Source organism: Salmo trutta, unplaced genomic scaffold, assembly GCF_901001165.1.
Source record: "Salmo trutta unplaced genomic scaffold, fSalTru1.1, whole genome shotgun sequence".
Classification (NCBI taxonomy): Eukaryota; Metazoa; Chordata; class Actinopteri; order Salmoniformes; family Salmonidae; genus Salmo; species Salmo trutta.
This window is the reverse complement of record NW_021823456.1, coordinates 821,475-846,665: the sequence shown is the minus strand read 5'-3', so window position 1 is coordinate 846,665 and position 25,191 is coordinate 821,475. Positions and strand designations below refer to the sequence as shown.

At 44.7% G+C, this 25,191-nt stretch overlaps 1 protein-coding gene across 5 annotated transcripts in view; it reads left to right on the top strand.

Moving 5' to 3' along the window:
* Window positions 1–1,290: 1,290 nt before the first annotated feature.
* The window catches only part of arhgef39 (Rho guanine nucleotide exchange factor (GEF) 39), a gene marked incomplete in the record, with an annotated part of 179,260 nt that continues 155,359 nt past the window's right edge, over window positions 1,291–25,191 (top strand). For 4 of the 5 annotated variants that reach the window (XR_003877494.1, XR_003877493.1, XR_003877492.1 and 1 more), the window contains 4 exon segments: window positions 1,292–1,423; window positions 5,237–5,419; window positions 9,822–9,916; window positions 20,719–20,839. Coding sequence is in view for 1 of the 5 variants with exons in the window: in XM_029749033.1 (XP_029604893.1) it covers window positions 5,270–5,419; window positions 9,822–9,916; window positions 20,719–20,839 (366 nt within the window). 5 annotated transcript variants of the gene reach the window in all.

Here is a 25,191-nt window from a genome sequence, read left to right as displayed (position 1 = left end):
ATGTATTTGGCATCGGTGAAATGTGCAGGCGAGTTGTGGGTTGGGACAAGGCAGGCATTGGCAGGCAAGCTGCAGGAGGGCGAGCAGGCTATTATTCCCCGTAGTTTATCAGTGCAATTTTGACGGTCAACTACAAGCTGAAAAATGTTTCAGACGGCTTATCTACTATTCCCTCGTTAGATTTTTAGCTCGTATCACTCTGGATAACATTAGCTGTTGCTCTTGTTGTTGTTAAAGTGTATAGTGAGGAGGACATGGTTGTTTGATCAACAGGACTGTAAGAGGATTCCCGTGGTATTTACAAACTTGCAGAAATCCATTCAGGTGTATTTTGTGGCTTTTGGCGAATGCCTTCTAATTATCTAAAGTTGCGCTTTTGCTACTTCCTGTAAACACACAGTCCAGTTCAAAGGGAACGATGCCAGGCCTGTGTGCCAATATGGACTATTTGTATATAGTCCTACTGTAGCGCTGATTGGCTATGGTGCACCGGTCTGCGTAGACTCTGGTCCTGGATGAGACACATTTTTTTTTATTAGGATTTATTTACTGCAGTGTCTATTAATTGTCCAAACACACGACCCCTTTCCCACTCTATATTGCTATAGAATTTTCACCAATTACTTACTATATGTAAATCCCAAACATTCTATGACTTTATGACCAAATCTAAGCGCTCGCTTGTCAGAAAATGTAAAAACAAAAAAAGGCACCATATTCTTCCTAGGGGTGTATATGAACAGATTTGAACACGAAGCCATGTTGTTAAAATGCTGTCAGTTCCACTTTAAGCGGCATTAGAAGACGAAAAAGGATCCATCAAACACATCGTGTGTCACCACAGTGGTCTCTAACTTGTGGTTAGACTCGTTCAGGTGGAACAAATTTAAACTTGCGTCTTTTTTTAATGCTGATTTGAATGTCATTGAGAAAACAGAAAGGTGTCGTAATGTATTTGTTCCACAAACATCCTTTCTATATTTAAAAATAATCATCCTGTTTTTCAAAAGTATCTGTAATCTGATAACAATAAAAAAAAATCTGGTAATGTAAATGATTACATTTTTTTCTACTCAGATTACATGTAATCAGGTACTCCGCAACCCTGGTAATTGAGTAGGAGTCTGTGTTTTCACATGCAATAGTGATTGCTTTAGATTAAAACGCTGTATTTGCCTTCCCAATGAAAACTAGTTTGAAAATTCAAAACATATATATATATTGTATGGAGCATGTTGGACGTCGCAACATGCTGCCTTGTTGACATCCTGTTACGTCACTAGGCTGGGCGGGTCAGTTTCGATGATGTCATATCCCCTGGGGGACCGGGAGCCAATAGTGTTGCTCGACAACCCGGAAGAAACAGCAGCCCGAAAAGAGCGCCCTGGATTTCAATTTTGAACAGATAAGAAGACGTTGACAGGTGAGTTCATCTTTTCGACCTAAGCAACATTTTATGTAGTTTATACAGTAATATCGCTGTAAATGTGTAAGTCGAGTCACATTCCAGTCGCTACTTTTAACCATGTTGCTTTCCTCGACGTTGTCGTATAACTTTGCAGAAAACAGGGCTAGCTACGTTCATTGTTTGTTGTTAAAGCTAAACGTTATTTGCGGTGCTCACGTCGAGAAACATTTCAGTTATGTTTTTTAAACTTTCTTTTATAAATGTTGTCCTGTAAGCTATACAAAACGTGTTACTTTGTCGCATGCAATAATAATTTGAACACGCAAAAGCGGTGAGGGAGGAGTGCCCTTCTCAAGTTAACCGAGCGGAGCAGATTACTGTTCATGTTGTCAACAAGGTATCATGATGCATCGTCCTGAAACACATCTCCTTTTTTCAAACTACTTTTAATTTGGAATGCAGATAAGTCGTTGTTTATCAAAAGGAATCACTTGTAACACGTGTGAACACAGAATCACACTCGTTCCACATGCTCCTACGTCACTTCTGTTTTGAGCCGACTTCCGCCATGGTCTTTGAATAGAGTACCACAGTCATAATGCCCATAAAACCAAAGGGTCAAACCAGAAAATGGTTCCAATTGTTTTTCCACCATTCATTTTTCCCATAACAGATTGTTAGAAACCCGTAAAATAAGGTCTGTGTTTTCGTTTAGGCTTACCCTGGCATGACGTTTTTGATAACTGTAAATCTCTATAGGACAAGGTGACTTTTAGCAGTATATTTGCCTGTATTTACCTCCCAAAAATGAAATGCTAATTAGTTGCTCGTGGCTATCATAAAGAACTACAAATACCATAATCTGGACAAGACTGCCAAATTGAGGCAAAGGTAAGACTCTGGATTAGCGATCTAGCTACATTTAGTAATTAATAAATTGGGTAAATTTCTTTTAAATGTACAATTCTGTGACCTGTCTTGTGCAAGTTTTTAAATTTACACAATACCTGTTTAGCAAAGGTGACAGACAGAGATGATTTGCAGGGATTTGTAGTCTTGCATGATGTCTACGTTGGTGCTAATTAGCATTCTAGAACCTGAGAATAGAGACGAATATATTGATAATAGTCACTTTGTCCTGGAGAGCTCTACATAGTTATCACGTCGTCATGCCAGGGTAAGCCTCACCCCGGGAGGCAGTCTGGTTCCACAACGAATGCAATCATCTTTCTCCCATTGGTGGAAAAAGTACACTTATTAAGTGAAAGTAAAGATACCTTAATAGAAAAATATCGTCCCCCCCCCCCCCTTTTTCTCCCTAATTGGTAGTTAGTCTTGTCTCATCGCTGAATCTCCCGTATGGACTCGGGAGAGGCGACGGCCGTGAGACATGCGTCCTCCGAAACACGACCACGCCAAGCCGCACTGCTTCTTGACAGAGTGCTCGCTTAACCCCAGAAGCCAGCCGCCCCACCAATGTGTCGGAAGAAACGCAGTACAGCTGAAGACCGAAGTCAGCGTGCACTGCGCCCGGCAGCCACAAGGAGTCGCTAAAACACGATGTGACAGGGACATCCCAGCCGGCCAAACCCTCCCTCTAACCCGGACGACAATGGGCCAATTATTCGCAGCCTCATGGGTCTCCCGATCGCGGTCGGGCCACAACACAGCCCGGGATCGAACCCGGATCTGTAGTGATGCCTCTAGCACTGCGATACAGTACCTTAGACCACTGAGCATTTCAGGAGACCCCAATAATTGCTTTAAAAAAAAAAAAAAAAGAGTATTCTGCAAAAATACTGTATTTATGTTCTATACGTTAATTGGCATATTTGAGTTAGATGATGTAATTTACTGTAAGTTAGCTCTTTGTGTTTATTTCTGAACATGATCAACTTACATTTGTAACATACGGGACATGAACCCGAGTCTCCCACAGGAGCAAACAATCATCAGTAGACCAAGAGAAAATTCCCTGGAAATGTCCTTTTGGTCCGAGGGCAGACACTGGTTTTGAAGTTCGCGGGGGGGAGGAGGCGAGGCTACCTCATCACATGACCCACCATGTCCGCTACACATTCAGAACGTACATATAAAGTTTGTCTGTTTGCCGATTTTTGTTTCTCTCTCCCCTCATGTCCCCTGGCTAAGAGGTGTCCCCCCTTTCTCTCTCCATCTCTCCCCTCATGTCCCCTGGCTAAGAGGTGTCCCCCTTTTTCTCTCCATCTCTCCCCTCATGGCCCCTGGCTAAGAAGTGTCCCCCTTTCTCTTTCCATCTCTCCCCTCATGTACCCTGGTTAAGAGGTGTCCCCCCTTTCTCTCTCCATCTCTCCCCTCATGTCCCCTGGCTAAGAGGTGTCCCCCTTTTTCTCTCCATCTCTCCCCTCATGGCCCCTGGCTAAGAAGTGTCCCCCTTTCTCTTTCCATCTCTCCCCTCATGTACCCTGGTTAAGAGGTGTCCCCCCTTTCTCTCTCCATCTCTCCCCTCATGTCCCCTGGCTAAGAGGTGTCCCCCTTTCTCTCTCCATCTCTCCCCTCATGGCCCCTGGCTAAGAGGTGTCCCCCCCTTTCTCTGTCTCTCTGTCTCTCTGTCTCTCTGTCTCTCTGTCTCTCTCTGTCTCTCTCCCTCTCTCTCCCTCTCTCTCCCTCTGTCTCTCTCTCTCTCTGTGTGTGTGTAACCCAGTGCTTTCTCCCTGTCTCTGATTCCCTCCTCTCCCCTTGTTGTCCCTTAACTAGGTATCCTCCCTGGACTCCCTCATTAGTGTCATCTCCTCTGTAGCACCATAGAGCAGGCTGAGACACCTGGGTTCTGTCCCAAATGGCACCCTATTCCCTTTTATAGGGCTCTACTTTAGACCAGGGCCCATAGTGCACTATATAGGGAATAGGGTGCCATTTGGGACGAGCGTTAGAATCCAAGGCCATTACTTAGTCTGAGGGCAGCGCTTTAGCAGCAATTAACCCCAGTGACATCTCCCAGGGTGCCGAGCGTCAACGACAGCCTTTCACTAACTAACACACTGTAAACAACAGGGTCTGATCAATGACACACAGAGTGCCTTTCTGGGGGGGAGAGAGGGAGAGAGGACAGTCTGGGGGGGAGAGAGGGAGAGAGGACAGACTGCGTCGGAGAGCGAGGGAGGACTGGGTCTGAGAGCGTGCGAGGGAGGACTGGGTCTGAGAGCGTGCGAGGGAGGACTGGGTCTGAGAGCGTGCGAGGGAGGACTGGGTCTGAGAGCGTGCGAGGGAGGACTGGGTCTGAGAGCGTGCGAGGGAGGACTGGGTCTGAGAGCGTGCGAGGGAGGGAGGGAGGACTGGGTCTGAGAGCGTGGGAGGGAGGGAGGACTGGGTCTGAGAGCGAGCGAGGGACTAATTGCATCACCAACCACAGTTCCTTCCTCAGCACTGTGTCATTTGGTCTTCTGCAATACTATTAGTTATTGAGCTCTATGAAATACTTATTCTTTGACGATGTAAAAAATATTAGTGTGATTGTCAATATTGCTGTTGGATATAGCCTCTTCACAAACTTCAGGTGAGAATTCTAGGCCTAGTGAATTTCAGAAACCTATAATGGTTTGGAAAAAGTAAGAAAATGTCCAATGTTTTATTCTCTACAGCTCTGGAGCCAGTGTCCGCCCCAGTAGGACCATGAGTTTCTCCCCCTAATGATTTCATCTGTCTACAGTTGTCCTGGTCTGGAGTCCGCCCCAGTAGGACCATGAGTTTCTCCCCCTAATGATTTCATCTGTCTACAGTTGTCCTGGTCTGGAGTCCGCCCCAGTAGGACCATGAGTTTCTCCCCCTAATGATTTCATCTGTCTACAGTTGTCCTGATCTGGAGTCCGCCCCAGTAGGACCATGAGTTTCTCCCCCACCCCCGTGGGCCCGACCGGCAGCCGTAGTGTCCAGGAGCAGAGAGAGAAGTGGGAGAGAAAGAGAACCCGTACAGCCAGAGCCCTGGTCCAAACTGAACAGAAATACTGTAAACAACTAGAACTAGTCAACACGGTATGTGAACAGCACCTGCTATTTATACTGTCATACGTCCCAAATTACACCCTATTCCCTATATAGTGGACTAGTTTTGATCTGGACCCATGGGGGCTCTGTTCAACAGTAGTGAGCTGTGTATGGAGTAGGGGGCCATTTAGGGACTCAACCATTTGTCTGCTGAAACAGGAAAGGGGATACCTAGTCAACTGTACAACTGAATGCATTCAACAGAAATGGCTTCCGCATCCACGTCATCGGCACCCAGTTGATGTTGGGGGTTAACTGCCTTGCTCAAGGGCATAACGGCAGATTTGTCCAGCTTGTCCAGATTCGAACCAGCGACCTTTTGGTTACTTGCCCGACGCGCTTAACCGCTTGGTTACCTGCTGCCCTTACTATTGACCCGTATTCATAGTGTCTCAGAGTAGGAGTGCTGATCTAGGATCAGTGTTTTGGATCATAATGAATCAGATTACATAGACGGGGGGGGGGGACCTGATCCTAGATTATAATGAATCAGATTACATAGACGGGGGGGGGGGGACCTGATCCTAGATTATAATGAATCAGATTACATAGAGGGGGGGACCTGATCCTAGATTATAATGAATCAGATTACATAGACGGGGGGGGGGGGGGGGGGGGGGGGGACCTGATCCTAGATTATAATGAATCAGATTACATAGACGGGGGGGGACCTGATCCTAGATTATAATGAATCAGATTACATAGACGGGGGGGGGGGGACCTGATCCTAGATTATAATGAATCAGATTACATAGAGGGGGGGACCTGATCCTAGATTATAATGAATCAGATTACATAGACGGGGGGGGGGGGGGGGGGGGGGACCTGATCCTAGATTATAATGAATCAGATTACATAGACGGGGGGGGGGACCTGATCCTAGATTATAATGAATCAGATTACATAGACGGGGGGGGGGGGACCTGATCCTAGATTATAATGAATCAGATTACATAGACGGGGGGGGACCTGATCCTAGATTATAATGAATCAGATTACATAGAGGGGGGGACCTGATCCTAGATTATTATGAATCAGATTACATAGAGTGGGGGACCTGATCCTAGATTATAATGAATCAGATTACATAGACGGGGGGGGGCCTAATCCTAGATTATAATGAATCAGATTACATAGACGGGGGGGGACGGACGGACGGACCTGATCCTAGATTATAATGAATCAGATTACATAGACGGGGGGGTGGGACCTGATCCTAGATTATAATGAATCAGATTACATAGACGGGGGGGGGGGGGGACGGACGGACGGACGGACCTGATCCTAGATTATAATGAATCAGATTACATAGACAGGGGGGGGGTAAGGGGGGGGGGGGGACCTGATCCTAGATCTGCACTCCTGCTCTGATACTCTTCTGAATCCAGGCCCGGCTGTGTTTCCCTACCTTCAGATGGGCGGAGAGCTATACTATGTGTTTATAAAGACTAGCTCACACTGTCTGCCATGATGGATTTTTATGTCCTTTTTTAATTTTGTGAAAAACACTTCAAATGCAACTCTTCTGGCACTGAATGACCGATCTGCATGAAACTTGACATGTGACGTCTTTGGACAAAGATCTCTCAACGCAATACAGACTAGTACTCTAAAACAACATGGCCGCTATTGACCAAGAAACAATTACGTGGGCGTGGTCTGTATAATAAATGCATGGAAATCAGTCAAGGATATTGGTATTGTAACAAAAATGTGGTACAAACACTGTCAAGACTCAACGTATGGAACAACGTTCATATCGACCACACGGTGGCGCTGTAACGGGCACATGTTAATACCTCTTGATCTGTTTGACACAGCGATGAAATTTGGCACACATGCTCAGGGATATAAATCTAGCCTACTCACGTGATATCTGACACCACTTGGGCGAGTGATTCGTTTTGCTATAGGGATCTGGCATTTACCAAGCTACCCTGATTGGTCCGGAGGGGGGAGGGGGGGGGGCTGCATCCGTGGGGGACGACATGTTTGCTGTTGCCTTTAAAAAATATATATTTTTCAATTCCTGTTTTTTAGTTGGAGCAGGATCACAATAAGCCACACAACAGGGTGTCCAGAAGGCCCGTAATCACCCCACATGTTAAACAACAAGCCAGACAACAGGCCCGTGACGTGACCCACATGTTAAACAACAAGCCAGACAACAGGCCGTGATGACCCCACATGTTAAAACACAAGCCAGACAACAGGCCCGTGATGACCCCACATGTTAAAACAACAAGCCAGACAACAGCCCGTGATGACCCCACATGTTAAAACAACAAGCCAGACAACAGGCCCGTGAATGACCCCACAATGTTAAAACAACAAGCCAGACAACAGCCCGTGATGACCCCACATGTTAAAACAACAAGCCAGAACAACAGGCCCGTGATGACCCCACATGTTAAAACAACAAGCCAAGACAACAGGCCCGTGATGACCGAACCCAACATGTTAAAAAACAACAAGCCAGGACAACAGGCCCGTGAATGACCCCACATGTTAAAACAACAAGCAGACAAACAGGCCCTGAATGACCCCACATGTTAAAACAACAAGTCAGACAACAGGGCCCGTGATGACCCCACAATGTTAAAACAACAAGCCAGACAACAGGCCCGTGATGACCCCACATGTTAAAACAACAAGCCAGACAACAGGCCCGTGATGACCCCACCTGTTAAAACAACAAGCCAGACAACAGGCCCGTGATGACCCCACATGTTAAAAACAACAAGCCAGACAACAGGCCCGTGATGACCCCACATGTTAAAACAACAAGCCAGACAACAGGCCCGTGATGACCCCACATGTTAAAACAACAAGCCAGACAACAGGCCCGTGATGACCCCACATGTTAAAACAACAAGCCAGACAACAGGCCCGTGATGACCCCACATGTTAAAAACAACAAGCCAGACAACAGGCCCGTGATGACCCCACATGTTAAAACAACAAGCCAGACAACAGGCCCGTGATGACCCCACATGTTAAAAACACAAGCCAGACAACAGGCCCGTGATGACCCCACATGTTAAAACAACAAGCCAGACAACAGGCCCGTGATGACCCCACATGTTAAAACAACAAGCCAGACAACAGGCCCGTGATGACCCCACATGTTAAAACAACAAGCCAGACAAGAGGCCCGTGATGACCCCACATGTTAAAACAACAAGCCAGACAACAGGCCCGTGATGACCCCACATGTTAAAACAACAAGCCAGACAACAGGCCCGTGATGACCCCACATGTTAAAACAACAAGCCAGACAACAGGCCCGTGATGACCCCACATGTTAAAACAACAAGCCAGACAACAGGCCCGTGATGACCCCACATGTTAAAACAACAAGCCAGACAACGAGGCCCGTGATGACCCCACATGTTAAAACAACAAGCCAGACAACAGGCCCGTGATGACCCCACATGTTAAAACAACAAGCCAGACAACAGGCCCGTGATGACCCCACATGTTAAAACAACAAGCCAGACAACAGGCCCGTGATGACCCCACGTTAAAACAACAAGCCAGACAACAGGCCCGTGATGACCCCACATGTTAAAACAACAAGCCAGACAACAGGCCCGTGATGACCCCACATGTTAAAACAACAAGCCAGACAACAGGCCCGTGATGACCCCACATGTTAAAACAACAAGCCAGACAACAGGCCCATGATGACCCCACATGTTAAAACAACAAGCCAGACAACAGGCCCATGATGACCCCACATGTTAAAACAACAAGCCAGACAAGAGGCCCATGATGACCCCACATGTTAAAACAACAAGCCAGACAAGAGGGTGTCCAGTAGGCTACGGCTGATAGGGAATAGGCCATTTGGCATGTGGACCTGCTGTGTATTGGACGTGTAGGCTACGGCTGATAGGCCATTTGGCATGTGGACCTGCTGTGTATTCACTGGGCTGCTCTGTTGTGCGCTGCCAGACTCCGGTGGTGCAGTCAAGTTCAAATATGCTAAACCGTTGTTTGTGACATCACGATGTCGTCACCGTCGACGATGGCTGCCGAACATTGTCGATTTTTTTTGTTCGATTTTTTTAAACATTTTTTTTAGACGATGCTATGGTAAAATCGGCCAACCCTAGACTAGAGCACCATTGGGGACGCGGACCAGGAGTAATTGAGTTGTCGGCGGTCTAATCTCTTAAACCGCTTCAGTCTCATGGGAATCCAATGGAACCAATGCAACACCATGCAGCTAGATAGCAGACAGGCTTAGCTATACAAATACTAAATTCTTCTTTCTTGTCTCTGTGTGTGTGTGTGTGTGTACGTCTCTGCGTCTCTGCGCGTGTGTGTGTGTGTGTGTACGTCTCTGCGTGTGTGTGTGTGTGTGTGTGTGTGTGCTCTCTTGCAGTACTTTGTGGAGATTCTGAAGGCCAAAGGCACCCTGAGGCAGGACATTAGAGAAAGCATCTTTAGTTCCATTCCATCCATCCATTCAGTAAACCAGTAAGTATCTCTTTAATAATTAATGACAGGGAGGAGGAGGAGGAGGAGGAAGAGGAGGACATTAATTGGCACCCTCCCTGGTTCTCTCACTAGTAGTTCAGAGTGTTGTTTTGACAGGCCTCAGACAGCTGAGGGCCTTGTCTGCTGAAGCCCACACACAACCCAATTCCAAATGTAGAGAACATCTCCTCAAGAAAATAAACAGATAAGCACCGACTGACTTTACCTAAAAGGTGAACAAGGTGAACCAAACTTAACCGCTGTCCTCCTTGCCATGTTTAATATCTTTGTCTGTGTGTGTATAAATGATAACAATGTAAGATTTGGATTTCTACAACCAGCTATGTTCTTGTACCCTCTAACTCAACTCTGGTCCTGGAAAAACAGTTCTACTGCATCTAATCAGGTTCTGATTTACACCATGTTTGGGTGTAAAATATAATGATCAGGTCGAACAGAAAACCAGACCTCTTAGGGTCAGAGTTGAGTAACCCCCCCTGTTCTAGAGTTTTGGTAGTGTTCTGTGTTCCGTATGGAATATGGTTCCAATTACAACATAGTCGTGTTCTATTTAATCATGTGGTTTATAGCTTCACAGAATGAGCATCGTACTGTGTTGAATAATGATCAGGTGTTGAGTCCCACAGGTCCTCATCTCCACTCTGAGACTGACAGGCTTTCTTCCTGAGAGTGGCATGATGAAGACAGAGGGGTGTATTACTGAGGGTATGTCCCAAACCACTCCCTATATAGTGCACTATGGGCCCTGGTCGAATGTAGTGCACTATAAAGGGAATAGGGTGTAATTTTGGACGCGGGTAGAGTGTGACTGTATTGGATAAACTGGTGCATCTCTATCAGTGGAGGCTGCTGAGGGGTTCTGAGAATATGAAATATACTTATTCATGTCACTGAGGGAGAGAGGGTAATGTATTACGTTTACATTATGTCAGGATATGTTATTGTCAGACATCAGGGATCCTCTGGGAGGAGAAGAGACACAGTCTGGTACCAGTCACCATGACAGCCGTGAGTGAGTACTTTGGGGTGGAGGTCGGCCGATTTTTAAATTGGGGCCGATTTTCAAGTTTTCATAACAATTGGTAATCTGCATTTTGGGATGCCGATTACATTGCACTCCACGAGGAGACTGCGTGGCAGGCTGACCACCTGTTACGCAGGTGCAGCAAGGAGCCAAGGTAAGGTGCTAGCTAGCATTAAACTTATAAAAAATAATCAATCTTTAACATAATCACTAGTTAACTACACATGGTTGATATTACTAGGTTAATTAGCTTGTCCTGCGTTGCATATAATCAATGCCGCGCCTGTTAATTTACCATCGAATCACAGCCTACTTCGCCAAATGGGTGAGGATTTAACAAAAACACATTGCTGGATAAAGCACAATCTTTGCACAAATCTACCTAACCATAGACGCCTTTCTTAAAATCAATACACAGAAGTATATATTTTTAAACCTGCATATTTAGTTAAAATAAATGCATGTTAGCAGGCAATATTAACGAGGGAAATTGTCACTTCTCTTGCGTTCAGTGCATTCAGAGTCAGTTTGGGCCGCCTGGCTCGTTGCGAACTAATTTGCCAGAATTTTACATAATTATGACATAACATTGAAGGTTGTGCAATGTAACAGGAATATTTAGACTTAGGGTTGTTACCCGTTCGATAAAATACGGAACGGTTCCGTATTTCACTGAAAGAATAAACGTTTTGTTTTCGAAATGATAGTTTCCGTATTTGACCATATTAATGACCTAAAGCTCGTATTTCGGGTTTGTTTATTATAATGAAGTCTATGATTTGATCGAGCAGTCTGACTGAGTGGTGGAAGGCAGCAGCAGGCTCGTAAGCATTCATTTAAACTTTACTGCGTTTGCCAGCAGCTCTTAGCAATGCTTGAATCACAGTGCTGTTTATGACTTCAAGCCTATCAACTCCTGAGATTAGGCTGGCAATACTATAGTGCCTATTAGAACGTCCAATAGTCAAAGGTATATGGAATACAAACGGTATAGAGAGAAATAGTCGACGCGTCATAATTCCTATAATAACTACAACCTAAAACCTCTTAACTGGGAATATTGAAGAACTGGGAATATTGAACCAGCAGCTTTCATATGTTCTGAGCAAGGAACTTAAACGTTTAGCTTTTTACATGACACATATTGCACTTTTACTTCTCCAACACTGTTTTAAACCAATTGACCATTTTTAATTATTTATTTGAGACTAAATAGATTTTAATTAAGTTAAAATAAAAGTGATTCAGTATTGTTGTAATTGTCATTATTACAAATATATATATAAAATTAGTCCGATTTAATTGGTATCGGCTTTTTTTGGGACCTCCTATAATCCGTATCGGCGTTGAAAAATCATAATCGGTCGACCTCTACTTTGGGGCAGAGGTCATGTCAGGTGTAGTGAGGAAGAACAGATATCACTAAGCTTCTGTCTAGCAGCGTGGATGCATTGGCTGTTCAGATGTGTAGGAGGAGACTCGGCGTAGGAGAGAAGGTTAAATATCAGTGCTTGTGTGAATATGTCGTCGTCTGTACAGCTGTTTGACCCTTTGGGAAGAATAAACGTGGTTTAAGCTTTCGTAGTGTCCGTCGGGTTGTGAATACCAGAGAAAGAGCTTAACAGTGCTGAGGGGAGGACGGCCCGTAATAATGGCCGCAATGGAGTCAATGGAATGGCGTCAGACATGTTTGTTCCAGCCTTTTTATTATGAGCCATCCTCCCCTCAGCAGCCTCCATTGATCTTTATAATAACTATTCTATTGAATCAATGGTTCATCTTCAGGAGCGGCAGGTAGCCTAGTGGTTAGAGCGTTGTGCCAGTAACCTGAAAGGTTGCTAGATCGAATCCCCCCCCTGAGCTGACAAGGTAAAAAAATCTGTCGTTCTGCCCCTGAACAATGCAGTTAACCCACGTTCCCCGGGAGGCCGTCATTATAAATAAGAATTTGTTTTTAACTGACTTGACCTAGTTAAAAAAACAATACGTATTCTATTGAGTCAGTGGGACGTCTTTATAGTAACTCTTCTATTGAGTCAGTGGGACGTCTTTATAGTAACTCTTCTATTGAGTCAGTGGGACGTCTTTATAGTAACTCTTCTATTGAGTCAGTGGGACGTCTTTATAGTAACTCTTCTATTGAGTCAGTGGGACGTCTTTATAGTAGCTCTTCTATTGAGTCAGTGGGACGTCTTTATAGTAGCTCTTCTATTGAGTCAGTGGGACGTCTTTATAGTAGCTCTTCTATTGAGTCAGTGGGACGTCTTTATAGTAACTCTTCTATTGAGTCAGTGGGACGTCTTTATAGTAGCTCTTCTATTGAGTCAGTGGGACGTCTTTATAGTAGCTCTTCTATTGAGTCAGTGGGACGTCTTTATAGTAGCTCTTCTATTGAGTCAGTGGGACGTCTTTATAGTAACTCTTCTATTGAGTCAGTGGGACGTCTTTATAGTAACTCTTCTATTGAGTCAGTGGGACGTCTTTATAGTAGCTCTTCTATTGAGTTAGTGGGACGTCTTTATATCAGCTCTTCTATTGAGTCAGTGGGACGTCTTTATAGTAACTCTTCTATTGAGTCAGTGGGACGTCTTTATAGTAGCTCTTCTATTGAGTCAGTGGGACGTCTTTATAGTAGCTCTTCTATTGAGTCAGTGGGACGTCTTTATAGTAGCTCTTCTATTGAGTCAGTGGGACGTCTTTATAGTAGCTCTTCTATTGAGTCAGTGGGACGTCTTTATAGTAGCTCTTCTATTGAGTCAGTGGGACGTCTTTATAGTAGCTCTTCTATTGAGTCAGTGGGACGTCTTTATAGTAGCTCTTCTATTGAGTCAGTGGGACGTCTTTATAGTAGCTCTTCTATTGAGTCAGTGGATGAAGCATTATGGCTACTAGGGCTGTATCATTGGGCATTGTGTGTGTGTGTGTGTGTGTGTGTGTGTGTGTGTGTGTGTGTGGTAAATGTAGGAAGGAAGGTATAACTCAGTTGACATCCTGTTTTTTTTTTTTATTAACTTGACTCCAGGGGAACAACACTGCACACTAATCAGGAATTCCACTGTAATTAAACACAGCTGACTTCTGTATTTCTATAGAAGTATTTACTGTGTTGATGATCCTCCCCATATCGTTCATCATGGTTTAGGCAGTTTATGAGGAGTTGTGACCAAGACAATGATAGTATGTAGATGACAAACCTAATTATCCTCCTCCCTGCTCCACTGTAACAGGCTGTAATAACCAACCCTGAAGACGGCGTCACGTCGCCCAGAGAAACTACAGCAGAATCACTAAGCTATTTGAGAGATTGATATTCCTCCAAGGTGTGTCTGGGGAGTTTAATGAGGAGTAATGTGGTGTGATTGTAGTGTGATACAGATCAAACTATATCCAGGGTGACGGAAGTCCATCCTTTTCACTGTTGGAAACCTGAGACAAAGTTATGCTTTGTTTTTTTGTGTGTGTGTGTGTGTGTGTGTGTGTGAACAATAACTACTTCTCTATTCTCCTCCTCCCTTTCCTTCCCCTCTCCTCCTCCTCCTCCCTTTCCTTCCCCTCTCCTCTCCTCTCCTCTCCTCCCCCCCACTCCTCCTCCTCCCTTTCCTTCCCCTCTCCTCCCTTTCCTCCCCCCTCTCCTCCCCCTTCCACTCTCCTCTCCTCCTCCTCTTCCTCCCTCTCCTCCCCCCTCTCCTCCCCCTTCCACTCTCCTCTCCTCTCCTCCTCCTCTTCCTCCCTCTCCTCCCCCCTCTCCTCCCTCCTTCCACTCTCCTCTCCTCCTCTCCCCCCCTCTCCTCCTCCTCCCTCTCCTCCCCCCTCTCCCCCTCTCCTCCCTTTCCTCCCCCCTCTCCTCCACCTTCCACTCTCCTCTCCTCCTCCTCCCTTTCCTTCCCCTCTCCTCCCCCTTCCACTCTCCTCTCCTCCTCCTCCTCCTCTCCCCCCTCTCCTCCTCCTCCCTCTCCTCCCCCCTCTCCTCCTCCCTCTCCTCCCCCTTCCCCTCTCCTCCCTTTCCTCCCCCCTCCTCCTCCTCCCTTTCCTCCCCCCCTCCTCCTCCCCCTTCCCCTCTCCTCCCCCCTCTCCTCCCTTGCCTCCCCCCTCTCCTCCCTTTCCTCCCCCCTCCTCCTCCTCCCTCTCCTCCCCCCTCTCCTCCCCCCTCTCCTCCCCCTTCCACTCTCCTCTCCTCCCCCCTCTCCTCCTCCTCCTCCTCCCCCTCCCTTTCCTTCCCCTCTCCTCCCCCCTCCTCCTCCTCCCTTTCCTCCCCCCTCTCCTCCCTCCTTCCACTCTCCTCTCCTCTCCTCTCCTCTCCTCCTCCTCCTCTCCCCCCTCTCCTCCCTTTCCTCCCCCCTCTCCTCCACCCTCTCCTCTCCTCTCCAATCTTCTCATTCCCTTCTTCCTGACAGTCACACTATTTAATCACCCTGAAAACAGTCTGGAAGTTGTAATTTGTAGTTTTATATTTATCATAATATCCTCTGGCTGTGAGAGGAGGGAAGAAACGGAAACATGGTTTTTCTTGCCCTTTGCCCTCGTTAGCCCAACTCTCCTGGCTGTGTGTGCGCGCGTTTCTAGTGTGTGTGTGTGTGCGCTTTTGTCTCCTGGCTGTGTGTGTGTGTCTCTCTCTCCTGGCTGTGTGTTTCGCCTGGCTGTGTGTGTGTGTGTGTGTGTGTGTGTGTGTGTGTGTGTGTGTCTCTCTCTCCTGGCTGTGTGTGTGTGTGTGTGTGTGTGTGTGTGTGTGTGTGTGTGTGTCTCTCTCTCTCTCTCCTGGGTGTGTGTGTGTGTGTGTGTGTGTGTGTGTGTGTGTGTCCTGGCTGCCTCTGAGTCTTCTGATTACCAACAGGTCTACCTGCTTCATTACAATCTATTTAAATCAACTTCAGAGCTCCTCCTTCCATTACAATCTATTTAAATCAACTTCAGAGCTCCTCCTTCCATTACAATCTATTTATATCAACTTCAGAGCTCCTCCTTCCATTACAATCTATTTAAATCAACTTCAGAGCTCCTCCTTCCATTACAATCTATTTAAATCAACTTCAGAGCTCCTCCTTCCATTACAATCTATTTAAATCAACTTCAGAGCTCCTCCTTCCAGCGATGTGAGGATGTAATGTCTCTGGGAACATCATTAGACCAGTGCAGTCAGGCGTTATATATGTCTAATTGTGAGCACTCTTTTTATTTATTCATGTTATTTTTCACTGTGGTGATCAGACGGTTCTATGTGGTAATATTTAGTGATGGGGGGAAGAGATCGACGCTGTTACAGATCACAATATTATTTTGGACGATGTTATAGTGATACTTTGAGTCCAAATATGGATTTGGCATCCTATTGATGGCGCTAGTCGACTACACCCACTATACCACCTATACCCACTATACCACCTATACCCACTATACCACCTATAGCCACTATACCACCTATACCCACTATACCACCTATACCCACTATACCACCTATACCCACTATACCACCTATACCCACTATACCTGCTATACCCACTACACCCACTATACATATACCCACTATACCTGCTATACCTATATCCACTATACCAGGGATACTCACTATACCTATATCCACTATACCTACACCCGCTATACCCACTATACCCACTATACCACCTATACCCACTATACCCATACCCACTATACCCATACCCACTATACCCATACCCACTATACCACCTATACCCATACCCACTATACCACCTATACCCATACCCACTATACCCATACCCACTATACCCACTATACCTATACCCACTATACCCACTATACCCATACCCACTATACACACTATACCTATACCCACTATACCCACTATACCCATACCCACTATACCACCTATACCCATACCCACTATACCCATACCCACTATACCCACTATACCCATACCCACTATACCTATACCCACTATACCCACTATACCTAAACACACTATACAGTGGGGGGAAAAAGTATTTGATCCCCTGCTGATTTTGTATGTTTGCCCACTGACAAAGAAAGGATCAGTCTATAATTTTAATGGTAGGTTTATTTGAACAGTGAGAGACAGAATAACAACAAAAATATCCAGAAAAACTTATGTTTGAAATGTTATAAATTGATTTGCATTTTAATGAGGGAAGTAAGTATTTGACCACCTCTCAATCAGAAAGATTTCTGGCTCCCAGGTGTCTTTTATACAGGTAACGAGCTGAGATTAGGAGCACACTCAACCTGTTGGGGCTAGGGGGCAGTATTGTCACTTTCGGATGAAATACATGCCCATATTAAACTGCCTCCTACTCAAACTCAGAAGCTAGGATATGCATATTATTAGTAGATTTGGATAGAAAACACTCTAAAGTTTCTAAAACTGTTTGAATGATGTCTGTGAGTATAACAGAACTCATATGGCAGGCAAAAACCTGAGAAGATTCCAAGCAGGAAATGAAAATCTGGTTCCTGTAGTTTTCTCAAGTCCTTGCCTTTCTGACACACAGTGAGTTAGGGCTCAAATAGCACGTCCTAAGGCTTCCACTAGATGTCAACAGTCTTAGAAAGTTGTTTGAGCCTTTTGCGGTAAACACAGACCGAAGGAGAACGCTGGTAAGCAGGTGCCCTGAAAATCCATTGAGTTCATAGGGCGCGTTCATGTGAGAGGATACCTGTGTTCCAAAACGTTTTTCAAGACGTAGCATGGGGTCCGGTTGGGATATTACTGAAGTTTCACGTTCTCAAGGCCCTGAAGATTGATGCTATACAACGTTTGACATGTTTGAACGAACGTAAATAGAACTTTTTCTTGACTTTCGTCGTCACATTTCCCTCGCGCGCCCTACATTTTGAGTAGCCTACTGAACGCGCAAACAACATGGAGTTATTTGGACATAAATTACGAACTTTATCGAACAAAACAACATTTATTGTGGACCTGGGATTCCTGGAAGTGCCTTCTGATGAAGATTATTAAAGGTAAGTGAATATTTATAATGCTATTTATGCGTTTAGATGACTCCAAGACGGCCGGTGTCTATAATTGCCTGCTGTTATTTTCTGACCACAGTAGTCAGATTATTGCAAGGTGTGCTTTCCCAGTAAAGTTATTTTTAAATCTGTCAACGCGATTACATACAGGAGATGTTAATCTATAAATCTTTGAATAACTGTTCAATATTTTATCAACGTTTCTAATGAGTAATTTGTTGTTCTGATTCACCGGCATTTTTGGAGGCAAAATATTTTCTGAACATCATCGCCATTGTAAAATGCTGTTTTTGGATATAAATATGAACTTGATAGACAATACATGCATTTTGTGTTCTAACATAATGTCCTAGGAGTGTCATCTGATGAAGATTGTCAAAGGTTAGTGCATAATTTTAGCTGGTTTTCTGCTTTTGGTGACGCCTGTTCTTGCATTGAAAATGGCTGTGTGTAATGTTTTGTCTATGTACTCTCCTAACATAATCTAACTTTATGCTTTCGCCGTAAAGCCTTTTGAAATCGGACAACATGGTTAGATTAAGGAGATGTTTATCTTTCAAATGGTGTAATATATGTTGTATGTTTGAGAAATTTGAATTATGACATTTTGTTGTTTTCAAATTTGGCGCTCTGATATTTCACTGGCTGTTGATAGTGTGTACCGCGGGTGGGACGCTAGCGTCCCACGTTGCCCATAGAAGTTAAAGGGAGTGCTCCTAACCGCAGCTTGTTACCTGTAAAAAAAAAGACACCTGTCCACAGAATCAATCAATCAATCAGATTCCAAACTCTCCACCATTGCCAAGACCAAAGAGCTCTCCAAGGATGTCAGGGACAAGATTGTAGACCTACACAAGGCTGGAATGGGCTGCAAGACCATCGCCAAGCAGCTTGGTGAGAAGGTGACAACATTTGGTGCGATTATTCACAAATGGAAGAAACACAAAAGAACTGTCAATATCCCTCGGCCTGGGGCTCCATGCAAGATCTCACCTCATGGAGTTGCAATGATCATGAGAACGGTGAGGAATCAGCCCAGAACTACACGGGAGGATCTTGTCAATGATCTCAAGGCAGCTGGGACCATAGTCACCAAGAAAACAACAACACACTACGCCGTGAAGGACTGAAATCCTGCAGCGCCCGCAAGGTCCCCCTGCTCAAGAATACATATACATGCCCGTCTGAAGTTTGCCAATGAACATCTGAATGACTCAGAGGACAACTGGTGAAAGTGTTGTGGTCAGATGAGACCAAAATGGAGCTCTGTGACATCAACTCAACTCGCCGTGTTTGGAGGAGGAGGAATGCTGCCTATGATCCCAAGAACACCATCCCCACCGTCAAACATGGAGGTGGAAACATTATGCTTTGGGGTTGTTTTTCTGCTAAGGGGGCAAGACAACTTCACCGCATCAAAGGGACGATGGACGGGGCCATGTACCGTCAAATCTTGGGTGAGAACCTCCTTCCCTCAGCCAGGGCATTGAAAATGGGCCGTGGATGGGTATTCCAGCATGACAATGACCCAAAACACAAGGCCAAGGCAACAAAGGAGTGGCTCAAGAAGAAGCACATTAAGGTCCTGGAGTGGCCTAGGCAGTCTCCAGACCTTAATCCCATAGAAAATCTGTGGAAGAAGCTGAAGGTTCGAGTTGCCAAACGTCAGCCTCGAAACCTTAATGACTTGGAGAAGATCTGCAAAAAGGAGTGGGACAAAATCCCTCCTGAGATGTGTGCAAACCTGGTGGCCAACTACAAGAAACGTCTGACCTCTGTGATTGCCAACAAGGGTTTTGCCACCAAGTACTAAGTCATGTTTTGCAGAGGGGTCAAATACTTATTTCCCTCATTAAAATGCAAATCAATTTATAACATTGTTGACATGCGTTTTTCTGGATTTTTGTTGTTGTTATTCTGTCTCTCACTGTTCAAATAAACCTACCATTAAAATTATAGACTGATCATTTCTTTGTAAGTGGGCAAACGTACAAAATCAGCAGTGATCAAATACTTCCCCCCCCCACTATACCCACACCACCTATACCCACTATACCACCTATACCACCTGTACCCACTGTACCTATACCCACTATACCACCTGTACCCACTATACCACCTATACCACTATACCACCTATACCCACTATACCCTCTATACCCACTATACCACCTATACCCACTATACCACCTATACCCACTATACCACCTATACCCACTATACCCACTATACCTATATCCACTATACCACCTATACCCACTATACCCACTATACCCATTATAACCACTATACATTTACATTTTAGTCATTTAGCAGACGCTCTTATCCAGAGCGACTCACAGTAGTGAATGCAGACATTTCATACATTTCATTTTTTTTCTTCCTTCTCCGTACTGGTCCCCGTGGGAATCAAACCCACAACCCTGGCGTTGCAAACACCATGCTCTACCAACTGAGCCACACGAGACCCAACACCCGCTATACCTACACCCGCTATACTGACACCCGCTATACCTATACCAACCAATTCCTAATCACACTACATATAGAATCAGATCTACATATAGAATCAGATCTACATATCGTATCTGCACCTAAGTATTGTGAGAATATCGTACCGTGATGTTCATTGCAATATTTCTAGGGCAGGGAATTTCCAGGGACGATACGATATTGTCACGATACTTAGTTGCCAATACTATATTGTGATTATCTTGACTTGTTATCTTGCATGAGGATGTGTTGTTGATGGTGATTATCACTATTAATTGTCTCTCTCTACTCTGTGCAGGACGTTGTTGGTCCGTCTGGAGAACGGGGACTTTGGGCGAGGATTTGATGACTTCTGTCCTCACCTCCACCACTACGTTACCTACATAGACAACATCCAGAACGCCAACAAGGTCCTGGCGGTAAGAACACCACTTCTTATTATATCGATGTGAACAACAACTCTCAGAACCCTGTGAGGTTCTGTGTTCCGGTAAGAACACCACTTCTTATTCTATCGTTGTGAACAACAACTCTCAGAACCCTGTGAGGTTCTGTGTTCCGGTAAGAACACCGCTTCTTATTCTATCGTTGTGAACAACAACTCTCAGAACCCTGTGAGGTTCTGTGTTCCGGTAAGAACACCGCTTCTTATTCTATCGTTGTGAATAACAACTCTCAGAACCCTGTGAGGTTCTGTGTTCCGGTAAGAACACCACTTCTTATTCTATCGTTGTGAACAACAACTCTCAGAACCCTGTGAGGTTCTGTGTTCCGGTAAGAACACCACTTCTTATTCTATCGTTGTGAACAACAACTCTCAGAACCCTGTGAGGTTCTGTGTTCCGGTAAGAACACCTAAATTGCTATTTGTGTTATAGCTGATCAATTACATGGACTGAGGGTGACCTCCATGTTGTAATCTGACACATGCATATAGAGTCAATATGTTTCATGAATATGTATTCAATATGTATCATTGGAGATGCTTGGCAAAACAAAAACATTTGTCTGATTTGGGCCTATAGCGTTCAAAGCTGTCATACAGGACTGTATAAGACTATATAGACCACCCCATACAGGACTGTATAAGACTATATAGACCACCACATACAGGACTGTATAAGACTATATAGACCACCCCATACAGGACTGTATAAGACTATATAGACCACCCCATACAGGACTGTATAAGACTATATAGACCACCACATACAGGACTGTATAAGACTATATAGACCACCCCATACAGGACTGGTTAAGACTATATAGACCACCCCATACAGGACTGGTTAAGACTATATAGACCACCCCATACAGGACTGTATAAGACTATATAGACCACCCCATACAGGACTGTATAAGACTATATAGACCACCCCATACAGGACTGGTTAAGACTATATAGACCACCCCATACAGGACTGTATAAGACTATATAGACCACCCCATACAGGACTGTATAAGACTATATAGACCACCCCATACAGGACTGTATAAGACTATATAGACCACTCATACAGGACTGGTTAAGACTATATAGACCACCCCATACAGGACTGGTTAAGACTATATAGACCACCCCATACAGGACTGGTTAAGACTATATAGACCACCCCATACAGGACTGGTTAAGACTATATAGGACCACCCCATACAGGACTGTATAAGACTATATAGACCACCCCATACAGGACTGTATAAGACTATATAGACCACCCCATACAGGACTGTATAAGACTATATAGACCACCCATACAGGACTGTATAAGACTATATAGACCCCCCATTACAGGACTAGGTTACCGACCTCCTATCAGTACCACTCCCATAAGGACTATATGACCACCCCTGACAGGACTGTAATAAGACTATATAGAAACCACCCCATACAGGACTGTATAAGGACCTAATATGACCACCCCATACAGGACTGTATGAGACTATATAGACCACCCCATCATACAGGACTGTATGAAGACTATATAGACCACCCCATACAGGACTGTATAAGACTATATAGACCACCCCATACAGGACTGTATAAGACTATATAGACCACCCCATACAGGACTGTATAAGACTATATAGACCACCCCATACAGGACTGTATAAGACTATATAGACCACCCCATACAGGACTGGATAAGACTATATAGACCACCCCATACAGGACTGTATAAGACTATATAGACCACCCCATACAGGACTGTATAAGACTATATAGACCACCCCATACAGGACTGTATAAGACTATATAGACCACCCCATACAGGACTGTATAAGACTATATAGACCACCCCATACAGGACTGGTTAAGACTATATAGACCACCCCATACAGGACTGGTTAAGACTATATAGACCACCCCATACAGGACTATATAGACCACCCCATACAGGACTGTATAAGACTATATAGACCACCCCATACAGGACTATATAGACCACCCCATACAGGACTGTATAAGACTATATAGACCACCCCATACAGGACTGTATAAGACTATATAGACCACCCCATACAGGACTGGTTAAGACTATATAGACCACCCCATACAGGACTATATAGACCACCCCATACAGGACTATATAGACCACCCCATACAGGACTGGTTAAGACTATATAGACCACCCCATACAGGACTGGTTAAGACTATATAGACCACCCCATACAGGACTGGTTAAGACTATATAGACCACCCCATACAGGACTGTATAAGACTATATAGACCACCCCATACAGGACTGTATAAGACTATATAGACCACCCCATACAGGACTGTATAAGACTATATAGACCACCCCATACAGGACTGTATAAGACTATATAGACCACCCCATACAGGACTGTATAAGACTATATAGACCACCCCATACAGGACTGTATAAGACTATATAGACCACCCCATACAGGACTGTATAAGACTATATAGACCACCCCATACAGGACTGTATAAGACTATATAGACCACCCCATACAGGACTGGTTAAGACTATATAGACCACCCCATACAGGACTATATAGACCACCCCATACAGGACTGGTTAAGACTATATAGACCACCCCATACAGGACTGTATAAGACTATATAGACCACCCCATACAGGACTGTATAAGACTATATAGACCACCCCATACAGGACTGGTTAAGACTATATAGACCACCCCATACAGGACTGTGTAAGACTATATAGACCACCCCATACAGGACTGGTTAAGACTATATAGACCACCCCATACAGGACTATATAGACCACCCCATACAGGACTGGTTAAGACTATATAGACCACCCCATACAGGACTGTATAAGACTATATAGACCACTCCATACAGGACTGGTTAAGACTATATAGACCACCCCATACAGGACTATATAGACCACCCCATACAGGACTGGTTAAGACTATATAGACCACCCCATACAGGACTGTATAAGACTATATAGACCACCCCATACAGGACTGTATAAGACTATATAGACCACCCCATACAGGACTGTATAAGACTATATAGACCACCCCATACAGGACTGTATAAGACTATATAGACCACCCCATACAGGACTGTATAAGACTATATAGACCACCCCATACAGGACTGTATAAGACTATATAGACCACCCCATACAGGACTGTATAAGACTATATAGACCACCCCATACAGGACTGTATAAGACTATATAGACCACCCCATACAGGACTGGTTAAGACCATATAGACCACCCCATACAGGACTGTATAAGACTATATAGACCACCCCATACAGGACTGGTTAAGACCATATAGACCACCCCATACAGGACTGTATAAGACTATATAGACCACCCCATACAGGACTGTATAAGACTATATAGACCACCCCATACAGGACTGGTTAAGACCATATAGACAACCCCATACAGGACTGTATAGACCACCCCATACAGGACTGTATAAGACTACCCCATACAGGACTGTATAAGACTATATAGACCACCCCATACAGGACTGTATAAGACTATATAGACCACCCCATACAGGACTGTATAAGACTATATAGACCACCCCATACAGGACTGTATAAGACCATATAGACCACCCCATACAGGACTGGTTAAGACTATATAGACCACCCCATACAGGACTGTATAGACCACCCCATACAGGACTGGTTAAGACTATATAGACCACCCCATACATGACTATATAGACCACCCCATACAGGACTGGTTAAGACTATATAGACCACCCCATACAGGACTGTATAAGACTATATAGACCACCCCATACAGGACTATATAGACCACCCCATACAGGACTGGTTAAGACTATATAGACCACCCCATACAGGACTGGTTAAGACTATATAGACCACCCCATACAGGACTGGTTAAGACTATATAGACCACCCCATACAGGACTGGTTAAGACTATATAGACCACCCCATACAGGACTGGTTAAGACTATATAGACCACCCCATACAGGACTGGTTAAGACTATATAGACCACCCCATACAGGACTGGTTAAGACTATATAGACCACCCCATACAGGACTGTATAAGACTATATAGACCACCCCATACAGGACTGTATAAGACTATATAGACCACCCCATACAGGACTGGTTAAGACCATATAGACCACCCCATACAGGACTGGTTAAGACCATATAGACCACCCCATACAGGACTGTATAAGACTATATAGACCACCCCATACAAGACTATATAGATGTCAGGGACAAGATTGTAGACCTACACTGTCACTGTTTCTCTCTCCATTAAGGCTA